At 40.4% G+C, this 21,703-nt stretch overlaps 1 protein-coding gene across 4 annotated transcripts in view; it reads left to right on the top strand.

The window, feature by feature from the left end:
• The first annotated feature begins 2,617 nt into the window (after positions 1-2,617).
• RGL1 (ral guanine nucleotide dissociation stimulator like 1) overlaps positions 2,618-21,703 on the top strand; it is a 90,334-nt gene continuing 71,248 nt past the window's right edge. The window contains exons 1-2 of one of the 4 annotated variants that reach the window (XM_064515575.1): positions 2,626-2,757; positions 14,448-14,558. In XM_064515575.1, the coding sequence (XP_064371645.1) occupies positions 2,749-2,757; positions 14,448-14,558 (120 nt within the window). In that variant the 5' untranslated portion in view covers positions 2,626-2,748. Of the gene's footprint in view, positions 2,758-13,348; positions 13,539-14,447; positions 14,559-21,703 lie in introns of those variants that run through there. The other 3 variants (XM_026101012.2, XM_026101014.2, XM_064515576.1) reach the window with 3 other exon arrangements.

Raw genomic sequence — 21,703 nt, 5'->3', positions numbered from 1 at the left:
GTGTGTTTGCAACTGATTCTTGGGGAAAAAAACAGTAGGCTTCTGCTTGGACTTTTGTGCTGTAGTATTCTGCCTTGGCCAGGCTTTAAGTTCTTACTCAGTTTTTAGGAAAAAGTGTGTTTGACTTCAGCTAGAGCCTTGTCTATGTAAAAACTTCAGAATGTCACCTTGTCTGGTTAGGATGTCATCCTGATAAAAAGGATAGGGTTTGAATTTGCTAAGTAGTGCCTTAATGCAAGCAGACTGAATGCTTGTTCAGAAGCACAGAACAGCAATCTGCAGTCTCTATTGCTGGTTGGGAGGTTTTCTTAACATTTCTCTAATATAACTGGGTTTTTGTATTCATGTATTGATTTTTAGGTAGGCATGTATAATCAGAAGGACTTTTCTTTGTCTGAGTTGTCAGATCTTTTGAAGATCTTGGCAACAGACTGGATTTGAGGCTTTATATACCTAAAATGTTCAGATACTATGTTCAGCTGTCACTGCCCTGGGTGCTTTGAAAGTATCCTTTTATTATATACATTGTAAAACACACTAAATGGGGCTTTTTTGCTCTGTAATTTTACTTGGAGACAGACAGTGGGATTACTTCTTTAAGCAGACCACTGAATTGCTTGTTTTTGTTACATGTCTTTTTACTGTCACGCACGCTGTTTCATTCGTGTTTTTATATAGATAAAGTTTTTCTAAAGTACTATTCTGAACTTGGATTCTGTCTGAAATTTTCCACTCTGCTGGTATCTGAATACAAGAGGATTTCCCTTCACAGAGTTTTGTTTATGTTTTTGTTTTGCTTTTTGGACTTTGTCTAATTCTTCAGTAAAGATCAGCTGTTAGAGAATTGGGGGAACTTTCAAAATACGAGCCATTTCCTGGCATTGTCTAGAGCCTCAAGCATTGTGGACTTCCATCTCCTTCCTGTCTTTTGTTTCTGGGTTGATAATGTTGTCTTTAAATAAGTTCAAATAAAAATAGATGTAATAGAGCTGGAAATAGAAACTAGTATCCTTAAGTGAATGTCTTTACTGTCTGAGCCTGATGTGCCAATAATAATAAAACAACTTAATCCCAGAGGATACTAGACCATTTACAGCCTGTGGTTCTAATCCTGTCACCTCTCCCTTGCAAGTAAATCCACTGAAGTCACTAGGAGCACTTCTTCAAGGAAGTGATATATATACTTTGCTGCTGCAGCAGCCAAGTAGCAAGAGCACAAGTAATAAGAGGAATTTCCCTTTAGCTGAGGATGCTGGAGCATACTCTTCCCAAAAGTTCACAGAATTTTTTAGCTAGATGTGCTTGATGGTTTTAAAGTTACATGAAACTGGTCTAAATGCATTGAAGTGGGTAGTATTCCATTAATTTGCATCAGAATGGCATGAAATTGCATTGACTGTGCTGGGTATTTGACCTTGTGGATCCACATTATCATCTATTTTATGCATTATAGTAGTGCCTAAAAGTGTCAGCTAGGATTTAAATCCTCTTGTCCTGGAACCTTTGGAAGTGGGTAGGATCTGTCTCAAGAATGTAATGAAAAGCAAAAGGCAGCACACAATAGGAAGGATATAGGACAAGGTACAAAGATAAATACCAACAAGAGCAAGTATTTATAGACCACTAGTGATATGCATCAACTGGAAGTTGTAAATCATTTAAACTTCTGTTAATAAAAGAATTTATGTTACTGATGATTACATATTACTGATGTAATGATGACATATTACTGATGTCCCACAGGTTCTTTATGTAGCTGTTGCAAACTGTAGATGCATTTTTGACATCAAAATAAAGGTCAATCTCAAAGGTGGGTTTATCATTTTGAAAGGGTGTTTGAGTGTATATTGGTGTCATATACAAGAAAAATCCTGGACAGGAACTTTTCCATTGGGAACTTGTGGCAGGCATTGATCTGTGAGAAGAATCATCAGTGGAGGTGAGAGACAAAGAGGGACAGTCAGAAAGGCAGCTGAGTTTCCGAGGGATCTTAAAAGTCAATATTAAATAACTTCATTTGGTGCAGCAGAAAGTGGGATCCGCCAGAGCGGTTCCAAGAAATGAAATGTCTGAAACAGTGGGAAAGAAAATTGCGTTTTGAATGGTCTGGAAGAGAGAAATATGGGCTTTGGAAGTTCAGAATTTGCAATAGGTGGAAGACAAGAGTCATAACATAAAAGGAAAAAGGTTGTAGCTGAGATCTGCTGGTAAAAGCAATTTCGTCTCCCTTAGCAAAATAGGTCACTTTCAGAGACATCTTTAGTACCCATTTCCTTAATCTAGATATATCTTGATCAAGGAAGTCTTAGCACTGCACTTTACATATGTAGTACAATCAAGAGGGAGAAGTAGATGTGCCATTTAGGTCGCTGGATTAGGCCACTACAGTAGCAGTGCTTAGTCTTTGATGTAGAAAAAGCAGAGATTTGGGTGTGTGTAATGATGCTGTTCATTCTGAGTGACCGGCATTGCATCTAATAACACGACTGAGCATCCTCCTTATGTATGTAGTAATGTGAACATTCAAGTAAATGTATTACTAGCTGCATTTCAAAACTGCCTTTCCATTATTCTTTTCAAATAGGTACAGAATTCCTCCTTCAAGTACCTGGTTCTTCGCAACGTTATTAGAAGACAGTATAACAACAACCATTTGAGCAACATCTGGGGCTGAAGTGTCTACGCAGCCTGCTGAGGGCAAGTCACTGGTGTATGGGCTGTAGCACCTGACTATGCGATATTTTAGAGATGGAGGAGGTAAAAAAACAAAACATACCCCAACCCTCCAAAACCTGGATTTTGTTGTGCTGCACTAAAATTTGCTTTCTGATTTAGAGATTTCTGTGTTGAGGACTGTGGTAGTTGATAAAGCCCTGAAAATTGAATTGTTCAGAAGTGGTATATATGATGAGAAAACATTACCTGGTTGCAGGAGCAGTATGCATATTTCAAAAGTTAATTGTTACATATTTACTTATAATTCTTGTTCTTTGCTCCTCCCTGAAAATCTGAAGGGTGCTGAAAAGAAAACTGTATGGAGCAGGAGTCTGGTGCCTACTTGATTTAATGGTGCCTACTTGACTCTGCAGCAGGGCTGTAAGAGGATCATAAAATCCTCACAAGACTTGTTGAAATCACGTAGAATGAGTATAGCATAAAAGAAAACAAGGGACCCACAGATAAGCTGAATTCTTCACTTCAATTATTTCCTCTCTAGTCCAATGAAGAGAAGAAAAAAGATGACAACTCTGGCTTACTGTTGTTTGAGCACTGGGAAGAAGTGAGGTTTAGTAGCCCAGGCCAACTGGAAAATGAGATTCTTTTTCATGTCTGCACTTTGAGTTGAATCAAAGCTTATATTCTGCTTTCTGTTATGCTAGTGGGAGTCCTTTACTGCCTTGGATTAATGCCATTGTGATCTGAGATCAGAGAATTGCAGAGTGCCCATCTTAAGTGAAAGCCTGCAAGAATTTGTTTTGGATCTGGCGGAGAAATCTGTCCATAGTATTAAATAGTCTTCAACATGCAGAAACCTCTCTTATGTGCCTGTTATTCAGCAGGCTTCTTAAAATGGTGTCTGGGAATTTGAGTATCTTAAAATGTCCCACAATAAAGTTTGTAAAGTTTAATTTGGGTTATTTCAATTAAAATAAGATAAATTAACTATGATAGTAACACAAAGATTTATGATTAATTTATCTCTATTATTTTAATGACCTCTTAGAGGATGAGTGTTGTGTTTGTGTATAACTTTCAGAAGTGCCGAGCTTTGCTCACAATTCACAAAATGTTTTATGCTGATTTTCCTTGTGTTTTAAGCCTAAGGTAAGGAGTTGCTTTTGGAGGTTTAAAGTGTGATCTCTGACATACATAATGCCTTTTAAAACATGGTTACTAGAACAGTAATTGCTGTAGGAAGACAATTTAAAGTGAAACTCTTCATTTGCTCTTTCTGGAAACTATGTATGTATGACATGAATGAGTCAAACTTAAGACATGCCATCTGATTATAAGTGAGTGGGTGGGAGGGACAAAGTCCTTGTGCTTTGAACTAGTTAGATATAAATGCAGAGCTAGCTGGCAAAGCTCTGTTCGGAGGAATGGGAGGCCCCAGACAGAGCAGGAAGTACTCCCAGCATCCTAAATATAGGCATTAAAATATAATAATAAAGTCCAGTGTCCTCTGGGGTGTGCTTGGATTAAAGGATACGACGGTGATGCTGACTTTCAGAGGAGGAAATATTTCTTTTTAAGAGGAGAAGTGAAAAAGACCCGAGACTAAAAATTAAGGAGATGGAAATCCTCACAGTAAGCACAGGTTTATACTGCTCAGGTATACTGTAACAGGGCCATAAAAAGCATATGTGCAGTATATCTCTAACCAAAGCAAAATGAAACAGAAGCAGGAGGCAGGGAAGAAGAAAGCTGTGATTGTAAATGGGAACTTCTGAGAGATTATTTAATCAAATAGTTAAATTTCTGGTTCTGGAAACTGAAGCTTGTTAGGAAAGAGCATGAAATGTGGCATGTTATTTGGGAATGGGGAGGAGGATTGAGTACCAAGTAGCCAATAGTGGTAAATAACAAATTCATACATGTATTGAAAATAAGAAGCTTCTTATGGAGAATCAGACCATTTATGGTGATGAGAGAGCAATTAAGGAAAGTAAGAATTTTGCAAAATCAACCCTGTATTTGTTTGTGCCTTGACCAGTTGAATTTTTAAACCTTAGTAAGGTGCAAAAAAAGAACTGAGACCCAGAGAATGTTATCTTCTGAGTGACACTTGTGTGAGAGACCTGTTTGATGCATAAATCAGGAAAGGTTCTTTTTTCTTAATTGAGGTGATGCAAGCAAAATGGCCCATTTGTATCTCAATTTTAGTAAGATTTTTGGTGCTATTTGTCGCACTCGATTTGTGACACTTTCTCAGAGCAGTGGCAGAAAACTCAGAATTTATGACACTGATGATGAGAGAGAGAGAGGGAGGGAGTGTGTGTGTGTGTGTAATGAAAAATGAAGAAAAGAAATCAGTGAGCTCCCTCTCCCTGTCTTCTCCTTCATATACATACTTGCCTATTCCTGTTTGAACCAATAATAAGATAAAGGAATGTGGTCCCATTGCTCACAAACAGAGCACTCTCAACAGCATAGGCAACTTCCAGTTCATTAATACGCCTCCCATCCCTCCAATCCCATCCTTGTGTTTTGAGCACTGTGCAGTATCAAAATTCTTTGCTTATGACCTCTTCAGGGCTAAACCCACGACCTCTTCTACCTACTTTTTACTATCTTCTTTTCAAAGAAATTACTGAGTGAAACATCTTACCATGTGACAATATTTTGTGTGTGTGTATATGTATATATATAAATCTTATATTTTATGATCATTTCATGAAATGATCAAATCAAACATATATAAAAAAATATATATATAAATTGTATCATTGTGAAAGGATAGTCAACTCGTGCAGCTCATATACGGTCACGTATAATTCCTGTACCTAAACTATTGGCTGACAAGGTTGTCCTGGAGCTCAGCTGCGTGCCAAGGCCAGCCCATTCCTGCCATGGCCGGGGAGGACTAACGTGGAGCCACTGCCCTTTTCAACCTCAAACACTTCTGGACCTCTTCCTTTTCCCCCTTCCTCACATAACTTGTGACACTTGAGTAAATGAAAATTTTAGTATGAAGCTTATAAGGTTGGAAATTTGGTCTGTTCTTTTATGATGCTCTTATTTTGGTCACTGTATTTACAGGTATATAATGTTTTGGGGATATATTGGCTTCCTATTTTCAGTCTTCCAGAACTTTTTGTTGGAGGAGAGACTAATAATCTCTACCAGAGTTCTTCATAGGCACTGGGGTTGGTTGTGGTCTCTCAAGGGTAAAAAGTGGGAGAAATGGAATTGACCTCAGGAGAATTACCCAGAGTCAAATTTGTAATTGAGTAATGCGTTTTATACGATTAAAGTGTTTATTCTTTGCAGAAAGTTTTAAAATTGTTCAAATGAGGCGCTTGGACTCTGCTCAAAGGTGAATTTTTTGGAAAGTTTGAGCAAAAACATTTCATCCATGTGTGAGTATGAGGAGAGTGGAAAACTATTTTCCCCGTCCATAAGACTTCTCGCTGCCTTCTTTTGAACAGCTCTGCAGCGTGACTGGCTGAGGCCTGTATACTAAAATTTGGCATTGAAATAGCCCTAACTGTGAAGTGTCTTAGAGTTTTGGCTTTGATTTGACTGAGTTATGAGCCTTAGAAAATCACATACTGAGCATGCAGTTCAAGATTTAGTTTTTTGGTTTTTTTCCTGCAAAGCTTGTAAAAGGTGCAGTCAAGAGAGGATTTGCTGTGAGTGAACACCTGAGTAGCTATATAGTAAAAAATAATGAAATGCACTGCTTTGAAACAGAAGGGACATGTGGGGCTGGGGAAGGAACAGAAAACCTTGTAAAGTGCTTACAGCCTGGAGAAAAGTTTCTGTGTGTTTTGTAGAACTGGTGATTGAGACTAAAGTGCCTGGGATCTGCTGTCTCTGCACCTAAAGAGCAGAGAGAGAATCAGAGAGAGGTTTCTGCAGACTTAGTGAAGGGCAGGTTTTAGAGCAAGGCTTTGAGATACATTGTCAGTACTTACGCTCTGACAGTCCTTCTGGATCAAAAGGCTCAGGGGATTTGAAATAAAATATGCTGTTGCTTCTCCATATGATGGGGCAGATGGTGCAGTTTACCAGTGATGTGACCATGGTTTTGCAAGCAGCATTGCTTTGAAGTCTTAACAAGTGAAATTCTGTATGCACTTGCTGTTCTTGAATGAAATAGGTAGGCTACTTAGATATGTTTTAAGATTATACAAAAAAAAAAAAAAAATCCCATATCCTATTGGATGGCCTGGTCTGTGAAACAGTGCATGCTTATCTAATTGCAATCACATGTGAAATGAGAGGTCAAGGGAAGGCTGGATGTGTTTCCTTATCTATGTATTTTTTTTTTTTACTTCCATTAGGTTAATTATACAACCTTATGAATCATTAATTTAGTTTTATGTATGGGAGCTCTGCTGCATTTCCTCTGGCATTTTAAAGTGAAGCTGGTTACTCTTTCAAATTATTTGAAGGACTCTATTTAATTCCTACTGTCAAGGAAGACAGATTATAACAAACTTGTAGATCTGGTTCTTTACTGAGTTGCTACTGTATTGTCACATCTTTCAACCCTGAGACCAGAGTGAGCATGGAACATTGTTTTTCCCTTTTTGCACAGGGGTAAAGATTTTAAAGGTTACAGGCAGCAGATCAGATATACTGTGTGTAATTTAATTATCCTTTCATGGACAAAAATGCTGAAATCTGTCCTTTCTCACCAAAACTTGCTTGATTAGTTAGTGGTTTGAAATTTAAACTTATTTTTTCATCCCAACAGTTCTTCTTCCTGGCTGACACATAGTGACAGTGATCTCATTTGTTTAAAGAATATACATATCCAAGTTGATTTATTTTCAAATGAGGAAGACGTAGGACCTAGCTCACCTCTGTCATCCTCTACATCAGCACACAGTATGTGCAAAGCACTGCTAATGTGCTGGTGGAAATGACTACATTAGCCATATGGTGGTGAGGTGCTTTGTGATGTAAAGCACCTTTAGTATAGGGGAGACTGTAGCGTACTGAATGTTAAGTGCTGCCTGACTAACTGACTGTGTAATTAACTGAAAAGCACAATCTCAAGTGTGTGTAGTGTAAAGGAATATTAGTAGGTGACTTTCATATGGTAACTGTAGCAAAGGGCTCTGTGCAACCAAGCTACAGGTCAGAGTCCATAGTCATTAAAACACAATATAAAACTTGTTTGTGTTTGCATTTCTATAGTCTGTGCATTCTGTAGCTGCCTTTTCTCACCTGGGAGTGAATTTTCTTAACTCTTTAAAGAGTTTCAGCCTCAAGGACTGTACTGTGCAGCAGATGCTAGTTATCAGATTGAGGGCATATGCCATAAAGGGAAAGCAAGTATTAAATGTGGTTATAAGGAAACCAAAATAATTAATGAGATACTGATAGAGAAGTGTAATAGAAACAGTGTTTGTTTCCTTCTGTAGACATGCACTTCTAATACACCATCCATCTCAGGGATGTCTCTTGTATGTGCTTTATTCTAGATCATAAACGCTTGTATTTGCTGTGGTAGGATGAACAGAAAGATTGTCTTGTGGAATTTTCTCTTCCAGTTAGCAACTGCACACATTTGTGTAGCATCCTTGAGGCAGCAGCCATTGCTTGTTAAAAAAAATAATAATAATTGAGGGAGGACGGTAATATTAGAACAAGGTTCAATGCAAAGACATGGTTATTAGGAAATGTCTAGCATGTCTAACATGTAAACAGCTCTAGCCCCTGGCATAATCAGGCACCAGGGAGCGGGAACTGCTTGAACGGGCACTGCCATCGAAAGGAATGTCTTAAAACCGTGGTCTAACTTCTGTTTTTGTCATGCAAGAAGTATTTTTCCTTTTTTGGAAAAAAATAATAATACAGTTGTGGGGTTTTTTTCCCTTAACCATCTCCCACTGATGATCACTTCCCACCAAAGCTCATTTTCCTGTGGATTTCTGTTACCTGCCTTCTTTCCTTTTAGGCTGCATGATGCCTTTGCCTTATGGAGAAGGTGTCTAGGACAATTCCTGCATCACCTGGTCACTTTGTCCTTTTCCTTTCCTCCCCTGAATATTTTCCATATTTGGGTGTTTCTGACTTCTGTTTCCTTTTCTCTTTCTCTTAGCCCCTTAGCTGAGGCAATAGGACTAGCTGCTCTTTAGCTCCAACTGGTTTATAGGTCTTTTGCTTTGTCTTTTAATGGAAATGCCTGGGAGCCAGCTGTAGCAGCAGCTATAAAAGGAAAAATTGTCACTCTGTGTCTGACTAGCTTCTCTGTGGACAGTCAGCAAGTTCTTGCTGGGCCGTAAGTGGTCAGCGATCTGCGGTTTGAGAACTTTCCACACCCAGAAGTATTTTTGTATGTAACATTTCACTATGAGAAGTGCAAGATTGCATTCACAAGTGGATTTGTATTTCTCTCCTGTTGCAAGGGGGAGGGAAGGCATGCTATGATGTATTAGAAAAACGATTCTGATTCAGGAGAAAGAGCAGAGGCAGGGCTTGATTATGACAGGAATGTAGTTGATTGCATGTGAACATGATTTGGAAAGAATCAAATATTTAACACAACGTTGACCATGAGTGTGGTTCATTGGTATATATCAGTTTCATGATTAAAGTGTGTTGAAACTACAAAACAGCAGTTTTAGTAAAACAAGTTGCAGACTGCACTTATTCTTTTACTGCTTCCTTCTGTCCTTGCAGTCGTTATGGGACATCTTCTAGATTATTCAGAACCTGCTTTGCCTTCACATAATGTCTGTGCATTCTGATCCTGTCTTCTGGTCTCAAATACTACAGTAATAGTCTTTGAAGGTAACTAAATGGAAGTAAAATATTACATATGCCTTTCCAGCATTAAATAATCAGTGTTTGGATACAAGGTAGATTTTTTAGGATCCTATACTGAACATATTCCTTATCTTCTAAGAGTCCAAAATATGTGTGTGTGTGTGTGTATATTGTATACACACAAATATATACATACTTACACAGACACACACGTATATTCTGGTAGAAGCTAATAGAGCTTCCTAGAGTATGGAGCTAAAATGGGCTCTTCCGTGACATTTGAAGTCAGTATAGTATATGTTTTATCCACTTTGAAAGATTGTGCCAGTCTGAGGGAAGTTTCTTGTATTTCATGTAAGGCATTGTTGTAGCTGTGGGATCTGATGATATAAATACGGTCAGGTTAGTAGAAGGAGGCAATATATTTAAATTGGCCTCCTTGTCTAGCTGGAAAGCAAGCAAATATCGTGGCCTAAGAAAGGCTAACTGTGTTGACACTGTCCCGTCCCCTGTCAGCTGGTTTAATGAAGATACCACCCTGACCTGCAAATATCTTTTGTACTGAGTGTGAGAGTTATCAGTAGAATCCAGACTTCCAAGAAACTAGAAAACTGGAAATATTAGAGCTGACAGAGGATTCGGATAATCAATTTTTCACTAAAAATCTGTTGAAAATGTGGCTGCTGGGCCCTTTTAATTCAGCGTTTGATGGCATTGTTGGAGGATGACTCAGTCCCATGGAGGGTTGAACCTGCAGTTCTCTTCGATTTCAGGATCTAAGCTCCAATTCATCAAAGATCTTACGAATATAAATCCTTTTGATGTGAATGTGTTCTAAGCTTATGGTAAAGTAAAGCTAGTGTTTACATGCTTTTCTGCACTGGCATGGCAGGTAGGGACAAAAATAAGATTAAATGAATTAGCCAGACTATGTTGTGCTGTGGGTTGTCCTGGCCATGTTGTTTGCAGTTTCTCCCTGGCAACTATACTAGTTAAAGGAAACGTTTTTTAGAAACTTTATCATGTAAATTGATTTAAAGAGATAAGTAAACTATATTCAGTTTTCAATCAAGTAAATACTCAAGTTTTCCACAAAAGACATACTGTTTTAATATTGGAGGGTTTTTTTGTTTGTTTGTTTTTTCCCTGCCTCTTCCTTATAGAGCAATAATTCTCGGCACAGAATATGAATTCTTCCTTCAGGCTAATCCTGATACTTTCCCGCAGATCAGCTGACTGAGGACACTACAGGGCAGTATACCAAATATCCTTTTGCATACCACATTTTGACTGCAAATGTATCATCTTCAAGGCTCACTTATAAATTTGAGTTGTGAATACCTGTCTCTTAAATGTAGCTACCTTTATGAGTGAATTTAGTGCCTATGACAGCAAAAGATGGATGATGCTGGAAAGACCAGGATAACAACAGTCACCATTTCAGGGGTGTTTTGGACCATAGAAAGCTGTAACTAGTGACTAATCTAGTCAATAAAAGGGTAACTTTTTGCTGCTTGCCAAACTAGAAGAGTTTGTCTGGCACTCCCTCCTGAAAAAACCTCTCACCAAGAGAGGTGGACCAAGAGGATTCATAATCATCATCCATAAAAAGTCTTGAGCCCTACCTTAAATGAAAAGAGCTGAGCTTGTCTATCAATAATCAGGTATTCACTAAGGACCTGCACTGAAATTTGTGATTCAGTAGAAGCAAAACTGGCTCATATATGGGTTCTTTCTCCCCCCTGTGCTAACTCACTGCTATTTTCTAACTGTTAAAGAAATGGTTAGAAATAGCTTTTTTGTGACTGCCATCCAAAATAATGGTAGTGGCACTAGTGCACTCATAGTGGCACTAGAACATCATATCTTGATAAAGCTTTTATTTCAATACAGAATAATCATTAGGATTTGGTGTTTTATTCCCTGTAGCTGAGTGTCTATTTTCATATGCTAACGTGTTTGTCCTATTCAATAGCAAATTGATCTGCAACTGCTTGCAAGCCTGCTGGGCTAGCTACATGAATTCCCTGCAGACTTAGGTTTTTGCACCTAAAAGTTATGATGTGGAAAAACTGTTTGCAAAATCTAAAGCTTTCAAAACCCTGTGTGTAGTTTTAAAGGAGAAGCCAAGGGCGCTTGGAGAATCTCGATCCTGATTTGTATGCTACAGTAATTTTTAGTCAGATTATTAAAGACTCTATCTGCTACAGTGTAGTCTGGATCTTTTAAATATTACACAGATAAACTAAGCATGCAGCCTGGAAAATAATCAGATCAGTTGACCCATGACAACACAGCTCAATCACAGCTTAAAATAATGTTCCTCGCTATTACATGCTTCCTCATGTCAATGCCTGCAAGTGGTGATAGTCTCCCCACAGTAGTACTGCTCCTGAGGTAAATGGTAGTAACACTTGTGTATAAATATGCAAATATTCTCATTGTTAGAGCTGAGAGTCAGGAAATCTGAATCATTTGCTTCAATTCTTAGCTCTTTCACTGACTTGTACAATAATCTGTGCACTCAACTCTACTTTCATTTTTAAGTCCAAAATATCAGGTAAGCACTCGAGGCAACTCAGTTAGTGTTTGTAAGGTGTTTTGAGATCCTTGTATGAGCACGCTGATGTCTGCGGCTAGTGTTTGTGCAGTGAAGATGCTTGTGGTACATATGGGCTTGTATGTGAGCAAGGGACTCCCACAGAAAAGAAAAATAAGGAGATTGTGCCTCAGCCTGTATAAAGAGGGTCGTGGGAAATATTATAGACTGTATCAGTTACGGAATCAGTGTAAAAACCTTTTTTTTGTTGTTGGATAGGTGCCAGGTAGCTCATAGGAGATAAATTGCAAGAAGTCTGTTTTCAGGTGAAAGTCTTATGTGCAGCAGGGTGACAGAAGTAACATACGTATCTCCTGGAACAGCGTGCGAGTCGGAGGATGGGGTTGCTGAGGACCGTGTGGACCTGTGGCTGCCCTGGCACTGGCAGGTTGGCATGGGGGGGGGGGGGAGGAGGAGGAGGAAGGCGAAGGCCCTCTGCGCGCTCCTAGCACCATTCATGTGCCGTTTTGTACTTTGGTGAGCTGTACGAGTTGGTTGGGCAGGCTGGCTGCAGCGTCCGCACAGCAGCAGCACTACAGCCTAACACACTGCCTCTAGTAACTGTAGCGTGGTTTACTATAATGCCTAATTTCCTTACTTTCAAACTTGTAGAGATAGCTTTTAAAGTTAAGCTTGGCTTGAAATGCCTGCCTTGTATTTGTTTTAACTAGAACAGTTCAACAGTTTTCTTGTTTTTTTTACTGTCACACATTTATAACCATTACTGTGCTGTCTTGCAGTTTAAAATCCAAATCCTCCTTTTTAACCCCTATTTGGGAATCCTTTTGTCACGCTTTGATTTGAAAGCTGTATTATGTTTAAACCTGTTTTGCCCAGTACTAACGTGGTAGAAATCTTTGCTGGGTCTTGGGCACAAATTGCCCCTCCAGAGGTGACAGCAGCGGCCAGGCCGCCTCCGCGCTGGCTCTTACTGCTCTGTCGCCCCTGGGGCTTTCGGCACCTGCCCCGGCTCTGAGGGGCACCGCGGACTTTGTGAGCGCTGCTCCGCGCTGTGCAGAAGCGCCGCGTGTTTGCCGGGCCGGGGCATCCCGGCGAGGAGGCGCGGGAGGAGGCTTCTTCCCTCCGCAGCCTCTATCTGGTGAGCGCGTCGGTCTCCCGCCGGCGGCAGCGAGCCCGGGACGCGCCGCACCTCGCCGCCTGCGCGGGCTGTGGGGCGCGGGCGGCCGGGCACGCCGGCTCCCCTTCGCGGTAACTTCTCGGGCCGGGGCTGGCGGGGATAAACAGGAAACCCCTCGGCGGGGCTGGGGCCGGGGCCGGGCTGAGGCGGGGCCTGGCGCGGCCGCCCACCCCCCCGCGCCGCGGAGCCGAGGGGCCGCACGGCTCGGCTCGGCTCGGCCCGGCCCGCGGCGGCGGCGGCCGCTGACAGGGCGGAGCGGCGCGGCGCGGCCGGCGTTGGCGCCCGGCGGCAGCGGCATGCCCCGGCGAGGCGCCCGGCAAGGAGCTGAGAATGAGATTGCTGTGGAAAGCTAAAATGGTAACGGGGGGCCGGGGCCAGGCGGGGCTGCGGGGCGGGGGGGCCGTGTGCTGCCGGCCCGGCGCTCCTTGCTTCCAAGCGATGCCCGAGTTGTGCGCGAGTGCGCGACGCGGGGAAGATCAGGCGCTTCGGAGGAGGAAGTTAGCCGAGTTCCTCTGGATAAATCCCGATTTATGTTTCCTGAGTCGCTTGCAGCGGCTTGCCTGCTTTTGTGCTGTTAGCGATAATCACTTGGGGAGCGAGGCGTCAGTTCGGCTCGTGTTCAGTTATAGTTCGGGAGATGCTGCACTTTTTTCATCCCCCGTTTAAGATTTGCAAGTTTTATAGCCTCGACTTTGTACCAAGTTTTTGTAGCTAGAAATAATAGGCTTTGAAAAAGCAAACCGCAAGTGCTTTAGAGCCCTCCTGTCAAAAGAAACGAAGAGTTGCTGTATGTTAAAAGCTTGCTGCCTTCAGAGTTGAAAGGCTGTCTGCCTAAGTAATTCAACAGTTTTAAAAGTGCAATTCCTTCCATAAATGAAAGGCCAAAGAGATTAATTGCTTTAGAAAAAAAGGGGAGGGGGGGGAAGAGGGAAGAGAGACTGCTAATCAAAACCAAACTATTTCCTTAGAAAAGACTTTATACAACTATTTAAAATATGTGCTAGTCTAGGAAAAATAGCTAAATGGAAAGTCAGGGTATCTTGATACCACAGGAAAAGCTGGCTTGCCAAGAATATCTCCAGAGTTCCCTCAATCTAAAAGTATCCCGTATTGCTTTGATTGTTGTGTTTACTTTGTGCAGCCCATCTTCTGCGCTGTGCTCTGCATGAAGCACTAGTGCACCTGGTATAGATTGTGGTTAGCAGAAGAGGGGGAAAAAAGTTCCTTTTTCTCTCTTGTGTTTTTTTTTCCTTCATTCCCTGGCAGAGCTCAATTCAGGACTGGGGTGAAGAAGTAGAAGAGGGAGCTGTTTACCATGTCACCCTTAAAAGAGTGCAGATTCAGCAGGCTGCCAACAAAGGAGCGAGATGGCTAGGGGTAAGTAAAGCTGCCACAGTGGCATTTTGGAAGGCTGCTCCTGGACTTTGGAGCCTGCTCTAGGGAGCTGAATTCCACAAGAATAGTTATGATATTAACTTTTAGTGCTGACTGGTTTCAGCATTTAAAAAAACTGAATTTGCCTGTGTCATTTGAAAGAACTCTCTTCTTGTGTTAACTCTTCCTCTTTTGCTGATATGCGTAGCAAGGATTTGGTCAATTGTGGTGATACTTAATGCAGAAATAAGGATCTTAGCTTGTGACCTGATCCAGAAGTTGAGTGTTTACCAGTTACTTCAGATCGGACTGTGGCTCATCTCTGCTGCTAGGAATCTGTCTCAGGCGGCCCAAAAAAACAGTCATGGTATTTTGCCTAATGAGGATTTCTCCAAAGTTAGTGGAAAATTCCTCAAAACTTAAGCAAACATAGATTTGGGCCTTATCTCCTTATTGCTTTCTCAGCCAGATGTGGCATTTGTCCTCCATTTTAATTGTCTGCATTTCTGCAAGAAGTGTTGCTGAATGCCGTTTTTCAAAGCATGAATACTTTAGTGGTGGATGCAGTAAGCTTTAACACACATGCACTTAATTTGGCATGCTGCTAAGTGCCTTCACCTTTGTCAGGCTAAATCTGCAGCTGATATAAGAAGTCCTCGCTTTGCTGAAATCGCTGGAGCTGTGGCAGTTTGAGCCTCGTCTTCAGGGGGTGGCTATACCTTTGGTATTACTTTGTTATGTTTATAAATTTTCTTCAGGATCAAAGGCAACAATATGAGAGCTTGGTTTAATGTAGTATCGAAGTCAGTATTTTAAAGATCTGTAGAACTACTCTGAGATTTATATCAAGTAGATTTCTTGTTAAGTTCCATGACATAAAGCAGTACAGCAGTGCTGAAACCACAGGCAAGAAAGATAAGCAAATTTTGTCCTGCGTACAGACTTAGTGCTTAGAATTTCCCCTTTCCATATTTCCAAGAAGTACATAGAGTTCTAATCAGAACAGCTAATTTCAAATCTGCTTCCTTTGATGAGTGGCAGATTTCCCATCTCTGCCTCCTGTTTATAGCAGGATTGGGGGAAAAATATTAGAGTGTATTTTTGAGCTCCTGTAAATTTTCCAGATGGTGGTTTTTGTAAGAGGTGGAGATCATTTTGAATGAGCCTGTTTCCTATAAACATAGTTTAGAAAAAATGAAATTTTTTCATGTTTCAGCTGTGGTTATTCCTTGTATGTAGAATGAATTTGCTAGGTCTTGATCATGTTCTGAAGGGAAGAGTTTGTGTGTGTGCCTGAGACCATCACCACAGCTGACAGTGCTGATCTTAACAAGGGCAAAGGATTGTGAGGTCCTGGAGATGAGTTTTGGCTTATTTATGGCTAGCAGCATCCAGGTCAGAATCAAGCCATATTTGTGGGGAAGGAGTCTGTGTCAGAAGTGTGCACCTGTTCTGTGCATAAATTGGCGACCTCAGCTTCCAGGCTGGCATCTTTCACAAGCAATAATCTCATGCATGTTTTTTAAAAATATTTGTAAACCTGTAGGCTTTTTGTTCCTCCTAAGCACTTCAGAACATAAAATATTTTAAGCTCTTTTTGTGGTCTTGTTTTATTAATGGCTTTACTGTGGTCCTAAAGTCAATAAATAGCCTGTAACCCAGAACATTATTTATGAATAGGCACCCCACCTGCAGTTTTGCCTTGAAAAGTAGGATTGTGTCTTTCATAATTGTTCTCAGGTGACTTCTGGTTTTTTTTTTGTTTTCTTTTTTTTCCCTTCCCCCAGGTCTGGAACTGATAGGGTTTTATGATGATAATGTCTTTCACTGCTTTGAAATTCATAGCACTGCATTAAAGAACTGTTGGATTCAATCAATGCTGGTCTTGCTTTTCTTTTTGATGGTGCTCTAAGTCATGCTTGGGTTGAAGATTCAAGATCAAATTAAGAGTATGGGAATAATTCATTTATACCAGCAGATACTGACCCTTAATTTAAAAAAATATAGTAACTCTGTTACTGATTACGTTTGTGCATAATTTACTGTTTAAAAAAAAAACAAACTTTCAATACCTGGGCATCTGAGAATTGTCAGCTTGTATCCTATAAAGGTCCAGTTAGCAGTGTGACCTTAGAGGAGTTGAGTTTCTCATGGCTTATTACAGCAGATCATATTCCTTGTGGCTTGAAAAGCTGAAGTCCTTTTAAAACAAAAAGCCTTGATATTGTGTGTGGATATTAAATATGGTGTGGCATTTTTCATCAGTGGTAGTTTGATCTAGTGATCTCAGAATGGATAGTTTTTAGTGGTGCTGCATGTGTGAATGAGTTTGTGAACTTTTCAGTTGAAAAGCATTAGATTGCAAATTTGATGTGTCTAAGAGAGCTGCAGATTTAACTGAAAACTTCCTGCAACTTGTGTTAAAGGGAATATATTTATTTATTTCAAGTATGTCGGAACTTATTACAAATTCATTTAACTACTGAAAAGTTTGAAGCCTTGTATAATTACATTCTTGTGTGTGTGAGGGTACCTGTAAGTAAAAGAAAGTAGATTTTCTGTGTTTCAAGAAGTCTCATAAATGTTTTTTAAACAAAATTCTCCACCCTAACAAAGCAGTGAGGGTTCCTGAAGGATAGGCTGTATTATGAGAGAATGGTCTGTTTAAAAGCCAATCGTAGGATTACAGTTTAAGCACTGTAAACACTGGCCTATTTAAATATGGAAATATAGTTGTTGTGTTTCAAAATTCTATAATTAAAAAAAAAAAAAACCCACAGACAGGTTATGACTTAAGCAGTCATCAAGAGTTTCAGACCTTTCAAAAGTGTGAAGGTTGTATATAAGCACCAAATTTCTCAGCTTTAAATTTAACATTAGACATGAAAGGATGCCTAGTGACTTTCTCAGTTAAACTTGGTTTTAAATATTTGGTGAAGCTTAAGACTTTAGACCCTACAATGTTACAGAAGATTAAAAGCCTTAGTAGTAGCCTGTTGCTGTGGTAGATGCTGCACAAAAGCACTATCCTGACCAAAAAGTACTTAGACTGAACATCAAATGAGACTTGTCTATATGCATGTGTTGCCTCTTCTGAGGGCTGACATTGGAGGCAGTGGTATCAGTTTAGCAGGAGCCTGATTTTTCTGAATTTGTTTGTAAGCATCTAGGAAACAGAGAGTTTTAAGAAAATTTTCAAAACCAAATGTTACTTCTGGAGATATTTAGAGAGAATCCCTCCCAAGTGTGGCAGGTTCAACAAGAGAAAACATGAAGCTGTTTATTTGACAATGCCTTCACATTTGAAAATGTGAACGGGCATCGACATCTCTAGGATTGACCATTCAGTGGTTGGAGGCAGGATCTTAAGAGAGAAGGCAAGAAGGCTGAGAACAAGCCACGAAGGCCATGGAAACTGAGGTATATGGCTGAGCTCTGTTTGTGATAGAGAAGGATGGGAAGGAGAGACTTGAACACATGGATGGCATGGTCAAAGCAGAGGATGAGGAGATGCTTTCTGCAGCAGCATTGTGAATAGGATTGCATCAGGCTAGAGGAAGAGACGTATCAGTAGCTGGAATAGAAGTTGTGATAATGCAGCAAAGAATTTTAATGATGTGGCTAGAAAGGGAAGGTTGTATTTTGAAACTACCATACCTGAGAGAACCTGAAAAATGCAGCTTGCCTCTGAGGACGTAAGGAGAACCTGTAGGGAAGCTGGCACCCCGTGTGCCAAACAAGATGCTGTGATGTCCATGAAGAAAAGACAACAGAGTAGAAAAAACAAGTGAAAAGTTTAAAAGTTTTGTGGTGTTTTTTGTTCTTGAACTGACAGCTAGCTATCCGTGAAGTGAGGCTGAGAAACAGGCCGAGTCTCACTGTAGCCAGAGGTAGGTAAGAACCATAGAACAGTGGCTGTGAAAGTAGATTAGCCACCGAGTGCCTGAATTTCTGTCAGCAGTATCCCAACTGTGAATAAATGGAGTTGGCAGAGATGAACTCCAGTTGGTGACTGATTGTTCAGTAAACTGAAAGAGGAAAGAAAATGGAGCAGGTGGAGAGGTAAGTGGTGGGACAGGTGAAATTTTTAAGAGAGGAGAGACCAAAAGGTATTTTTACTGGGAGAGGAGAGTGGGAATGTAGGAAGTAAAAGGTATAAGAGAAGGAGATGAGAGACATCAGGAGGTGGAATGGAATCTATTAAGCAAGTGAAGGGATCAAGAAGAAGAGCAAAGGCAAGAAATTTCTGTGATTGTCATAAGATAGAAACAAGAGAATTGTACAAGAGGTCCTTTGCAGAGAGAGGAATGAAGCCTGGAGAAAGGGAGAGTTTGAGATGGGTTTGAAGGTGTGGAATAAGATTAATTGAAATTAATTAATTGAATTGTTTAACTAGGGAGTGGGTAAAATTGAAGGAAGAGGGGAAGGAGGAAAAAGCCCCCTCACATTTCTCATAAAGGTAAATTGGCCCAGTTGTTGGGTTTCTGCCAGATTCCCCATGGATCAAGTGGACGTGTGTAGTGAAGATGCACCAGGGCTAGGAGTTAACAGAATGGAACTTGTAGTGACTGAAAGAGGAAAAAAAATTAAGGGTGTAGGACAGTATGCCAGAAATAAAATGAATGACTACGTAAATAGCAAAGAAACAAGAGACAGAGTAGTTTATGGCCACCTTGACTGATGAACACTTTTGGCAGCTGGCAGAATTGAACCTAGGTGGTAGTTATTCTTGCCAGATGATTCCTTCATCAAGTAACTGACTGATCCAATGAGAAATTGGATTAGTCCAATCCAATAATCCAGATGAGAGATGCTGTCTAGTGAGGTTTTGCTTAAATCTCAGTTTTCAGAAGATGATTCAATTGAATAGAACGGTAAATAGAATAGGGCTGCAAGATGATTATTTTTTACAATGGCACACTTAGAAACTAAGGGAAATAGTTGAAGTCAGGTAAAGTAGGAAGTTCGAGCAGTTGAATGTGTGAGTTTGGAAGTTTGAGTCTCAAAATTGCAAGCACTACCTTGGCTTTTGGTTTAAGTTAGAGGGGAGAAAAAACTTTTGGAGAAGGATGGGGGAATTTTTTTTCTTTTCTTTCTGTTTAGGAATTAGATTTTGAGAAATAGAGAAAAGCTCTTGTCAGTAGAGAAAGCTTTATCTTAAGGGTTAAAGTAAGAGTTGCCAGAAGGCAAGCCTTGCAAAGCAAATGAAAGCGAACAGCCAAAGGTTTGTCAGCCATAGAAGAATTACAGCAAAAAAGAAAGGGCAGCTTCACAGAGAGGATGAGATAGGGATTAAAGTTTGCTTTTTGCTTGTATCTGGACGAAATGAATTTTTGCCTGTCATCTATAAGGAAGGCAGAGGTTCACGTGGAGGTTGATGGTGATGGTGACGACACATGAGGCTTTGACACATCTTTGATTTTTATCTTTGCTTAATAGCTTGATGTGCCCAGACTGGAAGCTGGACAGTTTCCACCGCTGAGCTACATAAAGGCTGGTGTATGAAATGATAGTCCAGTGGCAAGGCGTTCTAGTACATCTGCCAAATCAGAAATGACGTATGACTGGAGGATGGCAAATATGGTCCCTGTTTTTGCAGGGGAGAGGGAGGTGTTGCAGTAGGGAGGTTTGATCCAAGTAAGTTGAAGGTATTAGTCTCACTAATAAGATAACTGATTTTTCTGGATTTAAAAAGGCAATGGATTTCATCTCTTTAGGTTTCTTTTAAAATTTACTGTTGAAGTCTCTTGAAAAAATTAGTCTCTGGAGAGACTGAGGACTTATGAAGTAGATAAAGGACTTGTTGAAGAAGAGCTGTTGCAACTCTAGCTGAAAGAGGCACTGCTGTGCTAAAGACAGGTGCCTGCTGTAATTCTACATGGGTTGCTCCTGAGGCTAAACTGCTGTCATATGTCTATTAAGGTCATTGACATAAAAGCAGGAGTTTGCTGACAAAATCTGATGATCTGGCGGAGAAAGGAAATAGCTGGAGGATGGAAATATCCTACGGTCGACATTCAGAATTGGTATAACAGAAATGGGATGAAATTAAGTAGCACAGAATGCAAAGACACGTTTGTGAATTAATGAAAATAATTTCTGCTATTGGCTGATACATATATAAAAAAAATATATATATATATATATTTTTTTACCTTTCTTGTCCCTTCCAGCTTTGGGTATGTTAATCAATCATAGGATAGTGAGCCACCAGCATGAAAGGCAAATGTGATGCTCAAATGTTTTTGATTATTTCCAGTACAGACAGGAAGCATGAATCCCATTATACAGTGGATTACAGTGTGTAATTCTGGTCAGTCATTTCAAGAAAGTTGATTTAAACTGGAAGGCTGGCAGAAGGGGACTTCTAGGATCATCAAGAAAATGATGAACATGCCTGATAATAGTCTGAAGAACATAGCTTGATTAGCTTAGCAAAATGAAGACTTAGGGAGTATATGATTAATTCCTATTAAAAAAAAATCATGAAGTAAGCACAAGGAAGGGAAAAGAACCATTCACGCTAAAGGAATGGGTATAAATTGTCATAAATTAGAAGAAAGTTTCAAGTGATCAGAGCAATGAGATAGTGGAGTGGCACTTCAGCAAGAGTGAAGGAAGCAGAGAACAAGCATCAACAGTGGAGGTGCTTCAGTTGGTGAAAAGGATTGTAAAGTAATTTCCTTTGGTAGCAGACTGCAGCATCTTCCAGTTGTATTTTTCTAAGTCAAATGGAAATGTAAGAGCAGGAAAGTGCTCATCTTGGCTGGTAAAGAAGTGTAGCTGTAGGGCTTAATTAAAGGTGGACGGGTCTCAGAGCCTGGTGCTGGAGAGACAACAACGTGAAGAGAAGGTTGCTGATGACTGTGAGTTTCGGTTTAAAGTAGATGTTCTGGAGCCGGTGAGAGATGGGCAGGTGGGAGTGACTGATTCTTATTGGCATAGTGGGGAGGGTAGGAGGTGACAGCAGTGAGGAGGGAGGGTGGATGGAGAGTATACCTTGTTTGGTCGAATGTTTGAATTTGCATTGGTAAGAGCAATGTGGAGAAGTGGATGCAGAAGAGTAGTAGAGAGATGTTAGACAATAACGGTGATGTGAAAAGAAAAGATACACTGCTGCAAAAAAAGTGGTGAGAGGCATGGGTGAG

The sequence above is a fragment of the Dromaius novaehollandiae genome, chromosome 8 (assembly GCF_036370855.1).
Source record: "Dromaius novaehollandiae isolate bDroNov1 chromosome 8, bDroNov1.hap1, whole genome shotgun sequence".
In the NCBI taxonomy this organism is placed as follows: Eukaryota; Metazoa; Chordata; class Aves; order Casuariiformes; family Dromaiidae; genus Dromaius; species Dromaius novaehollandiae.
This window is presented reverse-complemented; position numbering and strand designations above follow the sequence as displayed.